General features: G+C 36.0%; 1 protein-coding gene across 1 annotated transcript in view; it reads right to left on the bottom strand.

Moving 5' to 3' along the window:
- Positions 1 to 16,632, bottom strand: part of LOC113229178 — a 24,591-nt gene extending 7,959 nt beyond the window's left edge. Inside the window, exons 1-3 of the mRNA XM_026462697.1 lie at positions 16,474 to 16,632; positions 11,677 to 11,775; positions 5,060 to 5,190 (exon numbers count right to left, since the gene is read on the bottom strand). Coding sequence (XP_026318482.1) covers positions 5,060 to 5,190; positions 11,677 to 11,775; positions 16,474 to 16,551 — 308 coding nt within the window. The 5' untranslated portion in view covers positions 16,552 to 16,632. The remainder of the gene's footprint in view (positions 1 to 5,059; positions 5,191 to 11,676; positions 11,776 to 16,473) is intronic.
- Between the last annotated feature and the right edge of the window lie 449 nt (positions 16,633 to 17,081).

Raw genomic sequence — 17,081 nt, 5'->3', positions numbered from 1 at the left:
TAAATATATACTATAAGATATCTAATAGAATTTAATTCGATTGTACATTTTAAGAGTTCAAATTCCCTCAAGATATCTTGAATAAGGTTTCTAGATAATTTACAGTAAAGTGGGCACAACTTTATTAGTAAATCACAAGTGTGCTTTGAGAAATTATCTGTAGGTAGTGTTAACAGTGATTCTTATCTTTTCTCTCAAGTAACCCTTCTAGAATGCTACAAGATCATTTGTAGAACAGGATTTATTTTTGTAGACAGTTTTTGGATAATTTATAGTCTATGATAGTTTTCTTAGTAATGCTATTTTAAAATCAAAGTAACTAAAGCGTTACAAACGTAAGACACAATTCTCTTAATACTAATAGATTTCAAGTTCAAAGGCTTACAAAATATAAACTTTAAAAGTATATATAAACTATAGAAGAATATTCACTCCTATGACGCTTTTATGATTGTCTACAAAACGCGATGTTTCTAAGCGATTTTTTCTTTTGACAGTATTACAAAACCTTTTTATGGAGTAAAAGTTATAGGAATGGTGAGCGTATTATGCAATAAAAAACTTTTCAAAACACAAGGTCAAAAAACAATTTAAAAAATCCAATTTGTGGCATAAAAACGTTATTCTGTATAATAATGAATAATGAAAGGTGGATAAGTACCCTATCAGATAAGGTATATTTCAATGACATACCTAACTTATGTTGGAAGAAATAAAATTTTCATTACAAAATTGAGGTTATTTCTTCACACCAACCACATTTCACTCAATGATTTCACTGTATTCTATTGATAGACGGCGCAATACACATACATAACATTGAAGTACAGTAGTTTACGCGCTCATTTCAACTGTTTCTATCGCTTCAGAACACGGAATTACTTCACAATGCTTATTTATTTGTCAACAAACAAAAATACTGCATGCCCGTCTCGCGCGCGAATTACCGACTAATGTGTCGAATGATGTGACATAATATCCAAGGTTCACCATCTTCATCAGATCTTTTAATATTCTTTACTTTATCCATTTTGCATGAACTCTTACAACGTCCAATAGAGTAAAAACCCTAATTATAGTATTTTTTAAATAAAATCTACTGAAGACGCACTATAACCTAATAAGCTTATACTGCAGAATATCTATAAATGAAATATATCTAGAATAAACTTAAGAACACTAGTTTTAGAGTATTAATAGACTTTACTGGATGTGTATAGAACAATTTTACTAAAAAGAATCAGATGATCTACAGATGAACTTAAAATATGGACTATAAGAGTAAATCTTAAGAGAGATCACGCTTAATTAAGTTGTTTGGTATTAGGGTTTTAAAATTTTTACTTGAGTGAAACAAGTCGTCTGTAAGACCAATTTCTTTTTTCTAAAACCATTTATAGAGAACTTTTGTCTAAACCTATACCATAATAAGACTGTTTATAGATATAATAGTTTTAAGGCGTATAAAATGTGATGTGGTGGTAGTTCCACGGGAGATTATTATTGTCCGTGGAACTACTAGTAGTTCTGCTGGTAGTTCCACGGGCAACAAAGGGCATTTTGTCATAGTTTGTTTTTGTTGATTTTTGTTGAAGCAATAAGCTAATTTTTTTATCATGGCAAGTGACGGGACAAACAAGTCTGCCTTAGTCTTAGCCTGATGGTAAGAATCACGCTGGTCCATTCCAGTTGCAGTGGCACTCAGAGCTTTTTTATTAGAATACAAAGTGATGGGTTCCTTGTGACAGAATTCGTCCAGGGAAATACTTACCTATTTCTACCGCCAAGCAGTTCTTTGAACATTGAATAACAAATGAATGCGGCACTGGGGAGCGTACCGTGAGTTTCTATGATATGACGTCGTGTTCTGCGTCGTGACACGTAAACACGTAGTCTTCAATTTTGTGATATGATTTTTCGATCAAAATCTTTTTAATGTAGTTTTTAAACTTAGGAAATTATAAAATTAATATATGCTCCGAAATCTTATTGTAAAAACGTATACAGTTCCCCATAAAAGAGTTGTTTACCTTCGTTAAACGAAATCGTGGTACCAAGAGTTTGGATTTAGCTCTAAGGTTAATATTATGGATATTTTCTTTCTTATTGAAATTATGTATATTTTTGCGGGCATATAAAATATTTGAGTAAATGTACTGTGATGCCACAGTCATGATACCAGTCTCCTTAAACTTTTCTCTGAGAGAAACCCGAGAGCCTAGACGGTACATAGAACGAATCGCTCGTTTTTGCAATACAAATATGGTTTGAATATCTGCCGCTTTACTCCACATTAGAATCCCGTAGGACATTATACAATGGAAGTAACTAAAGTAAACTAGTCTAGCAGTACTAACATCGGTAAGATCATGTTTTCTGCGGACTGCGTATGCAGCGGAGATTAATCTGCTGGCCAAGGAAGATATATGTGGAAACCATTGAAGTTTACTATCTAAGGTCATTCCCAAGAAGACTGCTTTATTAACAAGGTCTAACTTTTCTCCGTTTATTTCTATGCTTGGACTAGTCGATTTTTTGTCTTCTTGGCATTAAGCAATAAATTGTTAGCATTAAACCAATAAACTACCTTAGAGATGGTATCATTTATGTTATGGGGAGTAGGGGTGACGCGGTACAAGTTTGGCTAGTTTTGTTACGACGACACGCAACGCATCGGCAACGCTCGTATGGCGTCGCTCTAACAGCAACAATTTTATTCTATCTATGGTTCTGTGGATCTATGGTTGTGAGCGATTCAATCAAAACTTGTGATTGATTTCAAAAAGATCTGCTTGATAAGAGTCAGATTTTGACTGTGTGATATAAATTAAACAAAAAACTATGTCAAACAGAACACATAGGCAATTAACCCTTATCATACTATCGCAAACAATAAGTCGTGTTCCATTGACACTTACAATCACACGAATGAGGGTATTGTGACCATTATCCGGCAAAGGTAATTCATGAAATTGCTTTGACGTGTATGATGTTTCGTAAATATAATTTTTGATTGAGGATCTATAGTCACTTATATTTCGTACCCTTGAAAGGGAAATGTTTTAAGCGAAGTGTTTGAAAGTGCTTTTATCACGTGATCTTCTAACCGACTTCAAAAACAGGAGGAGGATGTTCTTTTTTTTGTTTGTTTATGTTACGCGATTTGTAAACCGATTTTATGATTTTTTTTGTTGGAAAGAGGGTACCTCTGTAGTGGTCCCATTTAAATTTCAAAAAAATATTCCACCGCTAAGGGTGGCAAACTAGGGGATGAATGACTTTTGAGGTCCGTTTGTTAGCATTCTGTACTGGGATAATTTTTATTTCCCTTTAAACATTTTTGTATTGCAATTAAGTTTATACTATTTTTATTTTGATAATATACAGGTAAGGTAAAAGAGACAATAAAAGTTTAAATACTAGAAAGTAAAACTAGGATGTTTATATTATGAATAAAATTGGGTGGGGACCCCAGGGGGCAGCAAGGTGCCCAAGATGCTGGCAGCGTTCCCCATTTGTATTACTATGCTAATGCGTTGGGCAAGGTAGCTGCTGGCCCTTGGATTTCCCAGACAGTCCATTAATTTTTTAGATAAAATTTTGTAAATGTGAAGGGCACTGGGACTCCAAGGGCCAAGAGTTTCGTTTCCAAAGGCTGTAAATAGGTAGTCGGAGCCGAGATACTTATTATTACTACTTTTTATTCTTTCGACCAGCTCAGCTGCGGAGCCAGCCCTTTTGCTGGTTTGCTGGAGATATGGGTGGGGCACATGTGGCATATGTGGCGTCCCACACCAGTACCCGACCCATACTCCAAGGGATGAAATTCATTCCGTTCTGGCGTTTGCCATCCGCTCACGACATGCCGTTTGGCTCGAGTATAGCGGGCACGTTAATAGTGGCAAAGGCCACTATTAATGATGTCGTTGAGGTTTGCATGGCGGGAGATACGGCCGGCGCTCAGCTGGCTGGAAAGACCGTGGTGACCCAGAGCACTTACGTCTTTGCCGCAAGGTCACCGATGAGGGGAGCAAACTGGGACACCAAGGCGGAGGCCTGCAGCTATGCGAATGATCTCGGCGCTCAGGAAGGTAACGGTACTGGCAGAGGGGAAAGCGTGTAGCCAGTGGCCAGATTCCCACCTTGACGCTGCTTCCAAAAGCGCTCGGTCTATTGGGATATTCAAATATTTTTTTGTGAAATTACTCCACTAGTTTCTTATAATTATTAATACAAAGATCGAACACCTAGAAAAAATTCTTCGATACGTACCAGCCAGATGCTGTGCCAACTAAGTCACGGAACGAACCAGTCGACTTTACGAAATCTTTCAATATGCTAGGGTGCAGATCATTGTTTTGGTTTTTTAACGACTTTTTTCTGCTGCAGCGCCATTTGTGAGAAATATATTTCTTCATTCAGCCAGGAACTATCTTTGAAGCTGATTTTTTTTACTTTAACATCAGTTATTGCCGATAATGGACGGAACGAACTAGTCGTGCACCTGATGGTAAGCTACTCGCCTGTCTATAAAAGTTGCAGTGCCACTCAGAGCTTTAAATCGAAAAGATCTGAGGGGCACTGCCCGTCACCCTGAGACATAAGTTCACAAGTCCCATGTGTCTGTAATTTTAACAGCACCCTTACCCTTCAAAACTAGAACACAGTAATGCTGACATTACTGCTTGGCGGTAGAAATAGGCAAGGTGGCAAGATGGTAAATAACATTTTCATAAATGTACTGTGACGTTAGTGTAAGAATGTTAATCTCTTTAAAGACGGCACGGGATGCAATGCCTAGTGTGCACGCTTAAAAGGGTGATGTGGTGAGCAATGACACTCCAAGTCCATGAGGTACATGCACGATAATATAAGTATACGTATAAATCTTCACAAATTCATAAAATAGGTAAAATTGACAATAAATGTTCGCATGACCAGCCCAGTGAACGTTAGCTGAGCGAGACAGCGATCGAGCGTTCGTTCTCCTAACTTCAGCGCGCCCCGCAAACTTCCACTACGCCGGATGATGCCCGTTCGATAGGCGAAGCGTGAATACCTAGACAGCCTTGAGGATGCTTCGGAAGCCTTGGAGATGCTTAAGCAGCGTTGGGGATGCTTCGGCAACTTTGGGGATGCGTCGGCACGCACGACAGGCGCGAGCACGATGTCGCGAATGCATCGGCATGCCTAAGGAAGCTTTAGCGCGCTTAAGGATATCGCGACATAAGCCGTCAATGTGCGCTTGATGTAGGGATGCCGAAGAGTCCCCTGTCATTCCGTCCCATCAGTAGGCGCCGGGCCTATATATAGAACATTGCCTGGACTGTTTAGTAGGGAATGTTTATACTGATTGTATATTTTTTTTATATCATTTTATAATTTTATTGTTAATGCCGTTTTGTTTCTACTTGCAAATAAATTATGTGGACTGAGCCTTTTTTCTTTTCGCTAATGCTAGGCCACAAACTATTTCACAACCAGCTTTACCTGACCTCTTTTTCTTACCGCACATTTACAGCAGACTTAATGTTGCAAAACATCACGTCATCATGCCTATATTCAGTTTGACCCGGTAGTGGTGCCATGGCGTGACATGCACTTCGCATTGTGCTCTATCGCAATCGATAGTCAGGGTTGTCAGACGTTCACAATTCTCGTACACGCAAGAGAATTTAAAATTCCATTCTTGGTAAATAAAATTTATACTAATCAGAGTATATCTTTTCTACTTTTACTATTTTTCCATAGTGATTAATTCAACACTGTCACTGTTATGTGGAATCAAACAAAACCATTTGAACTGATATTCATTTATATTCATTTATTTGCATTTCACATGGATGATGATGTAAGGGTGTAGCAAAGTTACAATGAAATTTAAATACATTGCAAGCTTGAACGTAGTTAATTAGTTTAGGTAATTAATTATATTATAGATTCTATAATTATTAATAAACATAATTATTACACAAGATTTTTATCTTAAAATTAATTAAATTATTATTTTTATAATTATTGAACATTTTTATTAGATTTAATTTAATTTCTGATGATGAGCTGAAAATGAGCTTGCAATTCACATTTTAATAAACTTAGATACATACATGTGATACCCTGTTAGGGCGTAGCACAATTTAAACTTAAACCTAATGATACAATTTATATATGTTAAAAATATATGTTAAAAAAAATTCTTTTAACCTATATCATAATATATATTATTCGTACATTTATTTTACTATTATAATACTATTATAATATATATTATTCGTAAACTTATTGCTAATAATAATTTTTACTGAATTGTATTTACTATTATTACCAAAATTTCATACAGACATGAAATCAATTTCAAATACATTTATCGCCAAAAAATTCAGACATAGTATAATAGGTTTTTTTGTTTAAAAATTCTTTTAAACGTTTTTCAAAGACCGTGTCTTTATCCAATGTGGTTATATAAACTCATAGATATAGATATAGACTCATTAAGAATTTAAATTCGACTCTATTATTTAACTGCCTCACTGCCACAGGTTGCCATGCTGCACTGCTACGCAGAGGTCTCGGGCTCGGCTCCCGAGCCGGGAGAAATATTTGCATGGCCTATATTTGTTTATCTCGTGAGTTTGAGTAGCAATTTGTGGTTGTCTATGTGGGTGTCCATGGCATCCGCGACTCAAGTTTCAATAGTACGATGCTATAAAAAAAAACTCTGTGCTGCTTGCAATAAGCGCGTTTGTGCAATCAGAGACTGTACAAATCTAGAAAACTCTTACCCACTTCGGATGTCGCTTCTGCACTAAGTCCGATACGAATCCAAAAAAATACGATATTTCGGCCCGTCATTTCTCGGAACGTATTGCGCAAACGCTGTATGAACGCTTTAAAGTCCAAAGTGTCATTATGGTCTTGGCTGCGGAAAATTTATTTGTAACGGCACGAGGAATTTTACAAACGCGATTCCAATTGTCGTCTTCTGGCGACCCTTGTGCTCTACATACTGTAATGACCGGGTTAAGATAGCATGTAAACTACTGAAAAGTTGCATGTAAGTAGAGAAACAGGCACGTTCGATTTATAAGACGATTCTCACAAGGTGTCCAATAGCAACTATAATAATAATAAAAAATAATAAATAACGTACACACTCATATCCCCCCATTAGGGAAACCCGTTTACACCCAAACCCAGGAGACAATTTTTTTATTTATTTATGTAAGTTAACCACCAGCAGCTGCGGCTGTCGCCTACGTTCCACTTACCCGGTTGGCACATTAAAATTTAAGCGCCTTAGTACATCCGCGTTTTCATTTCCCCCCCCAGTAGTAATTTAAAAATATATGTTACTAACGCTACATTTATCCTGACTTCGAGTTCATTGTAACCTAAATAAATGTAGGCCATGCAAATATTTCTCTCAGCTCGGGAAACCAACCAGGAACCTGAGTGTGGCAATGCAGCACGGTAACCGTTCGGCCACAGAGGCAGTTAACCACACGTGGTTTCGAAAAAAATGCATTTGCACCTTTAGAATGACAGTGACTTAATTTAAAAAATGTATGACTTTATACGTAAAACGGTTTAAAATTAGTGTTCATAAGGTTGTTAATTTGGAATTGACTCATTGAGGCTCTAATGGCATAGACTGTCTATATGGGTTTTCGGTAATATGTTTGAAATTCCACTCCCGTACGTAAACGCCGCATTTAGCGTTGAATCTACCGCTTCCAGTTAACTACTTGACTAAATGTTTAAACGTTACGTTATCTTTATCAAGGTCTCCTTCGGTTTCTTAAAAGCATCCCTTGCGTAGTAGCAACTAGCCCATCTAATATGGTGCATTGTATGTACATATGACCGACCAGTACCTCTTGATTTAGCAAAATAATAATCTCAGTACAGAGTACTAAAAAAACCGACCTCAAAAGTACGTGGAATTACGTCTATTTGCTAAGTTTTATTGAAATATTCCCTAGTTGTCCATTATACAGGACTTGACACTGGAGATAATAAAAATTGGTTCTCACTACTCAAAGTGTATTGAGACAAAAACGCCTTGAGTTGGAGAAATAGCAAAATCAACCATTAAAGTAATTGCTTCTAAATTAAAGTTAGGCGCTATTTATAAAAATGAATCTTTATGCGTGAACAGCCATCCTTGGAAGTGGATGATTTTCTTCAAAATGAAATGGGACCACTATGGAAGTACCCCTTTTCCAACAAAAAAAAAGAATCATGAAAATCGGTTCACAAATACCGAAGTTATAGTCGAACACGTTAACTAATTTTAAGTGTTTTTAAAAGAGAATTTTGTGCTCTATCTTTTGCTATTTAAAACGGATATTTGACCATTTGTCAGTTAGCCGCATTTTAGATAGTGGACGGCAGAAATGTACAATCTCCACCATGCGCACAGTGGCGGCTATGCTCAAGTCGTAAGGCCTCCCTTTATACACTTTAAGCAGTGAGCACCGATTTTCTATCTCCTGTGTTGAGTCTTGTTCACCCTATTTAGTCTAACTCTACTATATTGGAACCTTCTTGCCTAAACAAACACTAACCGAAGAATAATCTAGGTCTTTATTATTGCTTACAGCAAGAGTTTTGTATTTTGTTCTATTTAATGGTACTAACATACAAACAATGTTTATGAGAACCGTGTCAACTGACGACTTATAAGTATAGCTTTGAATCTGTAAATAATTTATGCAATAAACTCGAGTCTTTAACAAACACGTGTCGGTTAAGCGTGTAAGGGATAACAACTTAGAAAAGTTTCAGCGTAATGGGATGAACTTGAGGTATGCACTACGCAGCAACACATATTTCGACGACCTTAAAAAGATTCCGTCCAAATTAACCAAGTCAGAACAATCTGTCTACGCGATAGGAACATTAGTATACAATAAGATACCGTATGACATCAAAGATGCAGCTTCACTGTTTAGTTTTAAGATTAAGTTAAAGAAGTGGCTACTAGAAGAACAATTCTATGATTTTAAAGAATTCCTTATTTCTTAAAATCAAATGTCACAATGTAATTTCTATCGTATCATGATTTATATTTGATTATTTGATATTGTACTTATTTTATTTTATTACATGTAATCTTAGAATAATAACGCATAGAAACCTAGTCCGCACACGCTAAGTGAGGCAAATTGAAGCGCGCCAAAAGGGCCTACACGAGCGCGCGGGCCTTCAGTGCTCAAGGTCAACTTGCACCGCGAACAGATTAAGAATTTTAGCTAAAAATGACGAAATGTGCGGTAAATAAGTGTAAAAATACGTCAGACAAACATAAAATAGATACTAACATCACATTCCACAAGGAAGTAACTTGTTTCAACTTGTATTTTTATATAAATATTCACTAAAACCGAAAATTAACCTACTACTAAAACTAGCCTACATGAATTTGATTTTTGCCTCACTTGTGACAGTTCGTTTGATAAGAAACTATCATTCTATACGTTATTATTCTAAGCATGTAATATAATGTTAATGTGACTTACTTATAATGTATTGTAAATGGAATGCTACGTACCTACTGTTTTATTTTATAATTAATAGTGAATGACGTAGTTACTGACTTGAAATGTAATATTAATGTAATGTCCGTTTTACAAATGTTGAATGGTATTAATAATTGACTTGTAACCATAGTAACGTATAACATTGTTACCAATAAATAATTTAATTTCGTTTACATTTCATTTTATGGCAACGTACTGCCCGATGCCCGACCTTCCCGATTCAGATACTTTATTTACCTATCAAACCAGGACAGTCTGTAGACTATACAACTCTTAAACTACTTCATGATTTAAAAAAATTATAATTCATTTTTTTTATTAGCAGTAGAGCTCCCTGTGAAAGAATTCATCGAAGAGTTCTGCCGACAAGCAGTAAAGTCTGCATTAAGAGTGCTGGTGAAATGTGTGCCTGTTACACACGGGACTTGTCAACTTTTGATGAAGATCTTTGCAATTTAAAGCTCTGAGTGGCACTGCAACTGCTATGGACAGGCGTGTCGCTTACCACCAGGCGCATGACTTGTTCGTCCCGTCACTCGGTATTATCACAAAGATCTGAGGTGCACTGCCATTGCGCCTTTCACCCTGAGACATAAGTTGACAAGTCCCATGTGTCTGTAATTTCACCGGTATCTTACCCGCTAAAACTAGAAAGAAATAGAAAAAGTGGCAGAATTTCCCTGGACGAACTCTTTCACCAGAAGCTCTACTGCTGTTAATATCCGCATCAGCATCCGCATTCACAGATGTTGATATTCATTGCGGATGTTCGACTCGTGGTATGACCTAAATGGCAAGTTGGAATAATTTACAAGCCTTCCAGAAACAGACTGTAAGCCAAGCTGCTGCTTGTCTTACAGTCTGTTTCTGGAAGGTTGCTGTTAGTTGTTGTTTTTCAGATATAACTTTGCCAATATTCCAGAATGATTAAGCTAGAAAGATTTATTTATTTATTCTTTTGTGAATAAATGTCACAAAATCATTGAAATAATATTTTATTACAATACTCATTGATAACAAATGACAATAAAGAAAATTGAAAGTTTTTCATGTTTTTCATTACATTTTCCTTGCTTGCAAATGGTGACTTTTTGGGGAATTTATCGTTCCTTCTTATTGTATAATGTAATGGCCTCGTGAATATATTATAAAAGGATTACGAGGATTACACATAAATTATAAAAGGACTATAATGTTTCATAATTTTACAAATAATTCCGAGAATTTGAAAACACATCAAATATTTTTTTTTTTTAATTTATTAAGGCTTTGGCAAAGCCATCAGCCTAAACATGAAGTTTAATTATGTTTCTGTAAATATGGCCACCACAAAGAGGATAGACAATTTGAGGCGGCGTGCTTGGATTGACTCGGGATTCCTTATAACGGGCCGATACGGGTATTTTAGTTCGAAATTCGTATAATTTCGCATTTTAATCTTCGATTAAGGCACAATATCACTATCCTATTCCACTTTAAACTAGATTTCACAAAATAATTGAAAGTCAAAATAAAAACGACACTTTTCCCTCCAAAAGGTACAGAGCGTATCCTCAAATATTAACTCAACTAAAACCATAGACTATTCCTGTATTTTTTTTTCCGTCCTAAAAACATCAAAAATCTTTAGCAAGCCTGACACTCTCCATGGAGACTCTCATCCAAAGAGACTGCAACAGTCATACCGTAATATTAAGTGACTTCGAAAACCGCCACAACTTTATTAACTTTTTTGGAGTATGCTGTTTTACATCGGGGTCTTATTAAATGTGAATTTTAATCGGTTCTGAAGAATTCCGTTCGAAAATGATGATTGAAAAAATGATTGAATTGATGATTCGAGATGACAAGAAAAGAATAAAAAAGAAAAAATAACTAAACACACACTCATAGGCCCACACTACCAAAACTTATTATATATATAGTATTAACTTATTACTAGCCTGTATCGCGGGTGCCATGGACACACACATAGACAACCACAAATGACACCCAAACTTACAAGAGGAATAAATGTAAGCCATACAAATGTTTTTCTTAGCCCGGAAATCTGCGTGGCAGACCAGGAAGGTGACCGTTCGGCCACAGAGGCAGTTTTAAAATGATACAATAAAATAAACCCTTAAACACTTACCCTCATTGATGGCGTCCCAAATCCCTGAATAGCATTAGAGAGAGTCCTGGGCGATGATATCATCCAGAGCGCAAATGAAAAAAGCAGCGTGCACAATACCTGAAATAACAATGCTTGATTTTACAAAATATTATAACTCTTTCATAAAAAAACCGACTTCAAAAGTTTGTGTCCTCGAAACGAAAAAGGGCACAACTAACATTTTTATTAGAGATGCGCGGAGTACTCGTTTGCTACTCGGTACTCGGTGTACTCGGCCGTTTTTATACAACTCGTACTCTTCGGTTAAAATAAAGCATTACAGCTATAGACATAACAAAGTAAAACCAACAATATATTTAAAATAATCGAAAGAGATTTATTACTACAAATTCTAGACAATTGTAACAATTTGTAGCAATTTAGTAATTTAAAAAAAAGCTTACATTATTAATCTTAAACAAAAAGCTTAAATTAAAATTTAACAAAGGCAAGTTATGATTCAGGAATACAAGGGTTTCTGCGCGTTCAAGTATTAATAGTCTTTTCCTTTTTTCTTCATACACATTACTCGCTTCGGAAAATAACGGCTCGCTAAACACAGTGCTTGCAGGTGCACATAAAAACACTCGCGCTAACTGTGCCAGTTTTAAATATCTTGTTTTATGCCCTGCCCACAATTGGAAAGGACTCTGCTCCCGCGACAATAAAGTTTCATTGACATATCGGTCTAATTCTAGAGCAATGGGACATTTACGATCATCGAGTTCCGGTTATAATGAGCCGAGTAACTCGGCCGAGTATGTTACACCGAGTAATATTCGGTACTCGGTTACTCGGTAAAAATTGTGCTCGACGCATCTCTAATTTTTATCACAGTTGAGTTTCATATATATTCGGGATCAAGAAATAAAGGCCAATCTATTTTTTTTTTTGGAAATATGTATATCTTAATAATTGTCGAATATACAGCATGTTCAAAGGGCACACTGACTTCAATAGTCTAAAAGCTAGAAGTACCCGTTCGTAACTACACCTAGGTATAAAGTCCTTTTCTCCCGCCCATTTTGTCGTACCAATATCGGCAAACGCTCTCCAGTTTATAGGAAGTGTAGCAATTATAATTATTGAATCCAGTACCGCCAGAGGCACTGTTCATGTTCCCATACTAATTACGATTTTAACGCAAACGCGTTCGTTACGTTTGCCATGATGAAAAACTTACACTCGAGCTACAGGTCGTGGATATCTTTAGTACCCTTCTGTACAGGTATAAGCGTGAAGTTTCTATCATATTGAATAGTTGTTCCTTCTGATTACTATTGTGTTTATAATTATTATTCAAAGTAATTGGATATCAACGAGTATTGTACGTATATGTATGTATGTGGGTGTATGTATATATTGCACTGTTATTACAATAGTGTTATAACCCAAAATATGTGAAATTCAAGCGTAATGAAATTAAAATTTGATTCTCTGCACGTCAATAAAACAGTCGTTAAAATATTATAAGAAACAACTAAACAGTTTGGACAAAACAGTCCTTACTTTATATATATATATACGTGTTGAACAGCTACGGAGGTACCTAAAATACTTACTTAGAAGATATATACAACCTACAAACAACACTACTTAAAATAATTGTACTTGTTAAAATTAAAAACATGTACAAGGATGACTACGCACAATTATTTGGTAGCTGTAAAGTTCTAATTTTATTTGATAAAATAAGAATGCTAACTATTTGTGAAAGCTTCACACTAATTCATGACTTGGAACAAAAAAGGAGACCTTCTAATTTGCGTAGTTTATCGTACTTACTGACTTACAATTTACCGAAATATATAAATGTATATGAGCAAAGAACAAGAGGTTACGTGCTCCCGGATACGCTAAACACTTTACCTAAACACCTTATACAGACAATATTAACATGTAAAAATGTAAAGCAATGTATAAACAGGTTGAAGAATTCGATCAAGTACTAATATTGTTAGTTATTGTTGTTAGTATATACAAAAATTTATTATGGTAATAAAATATTTAAAATATTATTATTAATAGTAATAGTTACAATTTCTCTTGTTTAAAAATTATTTCTCTTTATTTAGTTTAATGTTTATTTCGTTTATCAAAAAGATTGCGCTATAATGCTGTGAGATTACTGTACCCACCTACGTCAAAGGGGTTGTTTAAATGTCTGCAATACATAAACAACAGTTAATTGTTTAAACTTTAACCAGTACATACAATAGTGAGTAATTACTTTTTCATCTCTTCTGAATAAATACAATTTTTGAGTTAATACACTATTATATTGATAGTGCGATGTGAATATAATGTAAGTATGTGGTGGCAGTACTCCGGACGAACTCTCTCACAAGGAGCTCTACTGCTATAATAAGTGAACACGGTCGTACTTTGCGTCCTTAGGGATACTGACGCTTCCCTGTCTGCTGTTTCTTCAGATAGCCATGTATGCTCGTAATCATTTGTATCAGTTCGCACAGAGATGCGACAATGAGCAGTACACACTGCGATACGGAAGCCGTCTCCGCGGCGATCTTCACCGGCTTGAGAAGGCGACGCGGACCATTCATGCAATGAGCCATCGCGTATACAATCACCTATCCGACGACATCACTAGCGCTCCGAGCGTCTTCCTTTCGCTTCAGGTAAAAAATTTGGCTAATACAGCGCTCTTTTTTTATTTTATCGGATTTTTTTAATTTTAAATAATATTATTTTCTTTAATGTCAGTTTCAGCCAACATAGCCCCGCTAGGGACACCCTGTGAGGTGGGTGCCATGGACACACACATAGACAACCACAAATAACACCCAAGCTCACGAGATAAATAATTGTAGGCCTTAAAAATATATCTCCCGGCCCGGGAATCGAATCTGGGACCTCTGCGTCGGAGTCCGGCATGGTGACCGTTCGGCCACCGAGGCAGTTTATAAAGCACTTCAATACATTTGTTTAGTTAACATTTTCATTGACATATAAGGTACTAAATTGACATGAAATTATGAATAAATGTTTATGATTTTTTAACTATTCTTTTTATCCGAAAAACCTACAAATATTTAAACTTACATACGTAGAAAAATGTTAATTACGAATTTAGAAATTTCCGCTTTTGCCTTTCTTTCGTCCGAAGCCTAGTTTTCGACATCACTTACCCTCTTGTACTTTTTACAACATAAAACAACATACTGAAATCTAAGAATAAAGGCTGAAAGTTCATGAACACTCTAGTTGAAGGTTTTCATTAAGTCTAGGTAGCAATTATTCATCTAGGTCACGAGGCCTTGAAGATACCAAGGCTTTAATTCGGTCAGCCTTGTCCTTGATATACAGCATTTTGGACATTTCTACACTGTAATTTGTATATAATCATTGGTGTTTATTAATGTATAACTTATGATGGGTAATTGAGTTAAAAGTAGGGCTGTAAATCGAGACTCTGAGTCGAAAAATCTCTTGAAAAATGCGACTTTTTAGACTATTTCAAAAGCAGGTTTCCATTCTTATAGGCTATTTTTAACCGACTTCAAAAAAGGAGGAGGTTCTCAATTCGACTGTATGTTCTTTTTGTTTTGTATGTATGTTACGCGATAACTCCGGTATTTGTGAACCGATTTTCATGATTCTTTTTTTGTTGGAAAGGGGGTACTTCCATAGTGGTTCCATTTCTTTATGAAGAAAATCATCCACCTTTAAGGGTGGCTGTTCACGCATGAAGGTTTATTTTTATAAATAGTGCCTAACTTTAGTTTAGGAACAATTATTTTAATGGTTGATTTTGCTATTTCTTCAATTCAAGGCGTTTTTCTCTCAATATACTTTGAGTAGTCAGAACCAATTTTTATTATCTCCAGTGTCAAGTCCTGTATAGTGGCGAACTAGGGGATATTTCAATAAAACTTAGCAAATTGACGTAATTCCACGTACTTTTGAGGTCGGTTTTTTTAGTACTCTGTACTGACATTATAGTCTGTCTATTTTGAAGACGGAGTAAAAATGACATTTGCCGGGTTGTAGTTTTCATAAAATTTTTAACAGTAATAAAGTTGAATTGATATTCAATTATTTTTATGTGAAATTACTCCACTAGTTTGTTATAATTATTAATACAAATATCGAGCAATTAGAAAAAAATTCCTTCTTAGTTGACATAGCGACTGTCACGGTTTACTAGAAGACGTCGGTACGGATCCGGCCCGATCGAAGGATTTTTTCTAACTGTTCGATCTTTGTATTAATAATTAAGACAAACTATAGTGGAGTAATTTCACAAAAAAAGTAATTGAATATCAATTCAATAAAAATTTAAAAGCGAAATCGGAAACAACGAAGGTGCCACAAGCACCCAGAACCGAGACAATATAGAAAAGCTAGCTTTCTACATTAACCCGTCTGGGGATCGAACCCTGGACATCAGAGATGGTGACACCGTGAAAACAGGTGTGCAAACCACTTGACCACGGATTTTAGTAGCACTAAAGCTCCTTGTGAAACAGTTCGTCCTAAGAAGTGCTGCCACCTTACCTATTTCTGCTGCAAATTTTATTACAGGCACATGGGACTTGTCAACTTATGTCTCAGGGCGACGGGCAGATTGGCAGCGCCAGTCAAATCTTTTCGATTTAAAGCTCTGAATGGCACTGCAACTGTTATGGATAGGCTTACCACCAGTGCACGACATGTTATAAAAAATCATCAATTAAAAAAAAGGACGTCACTAAGTCGATAGGTGTGGTGACACTCTTTGTACAGTTTTCTGACTATAAATAGAAACTTACTCACCATGACAACAAGGTTCACAGTAAAAAGCACTCCAGCAGCTATTTTTGACGTCTTGCCTGTTTTGCCAGACATTTTCATGGCAATCTGAAACAGACAAGTAAGTATATTAAATTTCTAATATTATAATTAGTAGTTTGTGGTAGCCGAAACGAACCCAGAGCAGCATCAAGGACCACCTCGAGATAAATACCCTTTCAAACCAAAGAAGAATTTTCAAAATCGATCCGCAATTTGACGGAGAAATTGGTGAATACACGGACATGCCTGTAAAATTGGAGGATTTCCTTTGATTTTCATGGGATCCCCTCATCAGAATCTGACTTGGTGACAATGGAACCACCACGAGAGTGCACCCTTTCAAACAAAAAAAGATTTTTCAAAATCGGTCCACAATTGACGACTATATCTGAAAACATACATACAGCCGAACGTATAACCACGTCCATTTTTTTAAAGTCGGTTACAAAAGACGACTCTACAAAGCCGAGGGCAGCCGATCGTTTTTTTTTAAACTGAATGTGCAATATTATTACGGCTTTGTACTATACAAGCCTCCCTAAGGCATAAATAATACATAATGCAAGCCGAGGCCAGCGCAATTGTCGGTC

The sequence above is a fragment of the Hyposmocoma kahamanoa genome, unplaced genomic scaffold (assembly GCF_003589595.1).
Source record: "Hyposmocoma kahamanoa isolate Upper Pololo Valley unplaced genomic scaffold, ASM358959v1 289, whole genome shotgun sequence".
Taxonomy (NCBI): domain Eukaryota; kingdom Metazoa; phylum Arthropoda; class Insecta; order Lepidoptera; family Cosmopterigidae; genus Hyposmocoma; species Hyposmocoma kahamanoa.
Note: the sequence above shows the minus strand (reverse complement) of the source record. Positions and strands in the feature narration are given on the sequence as shown.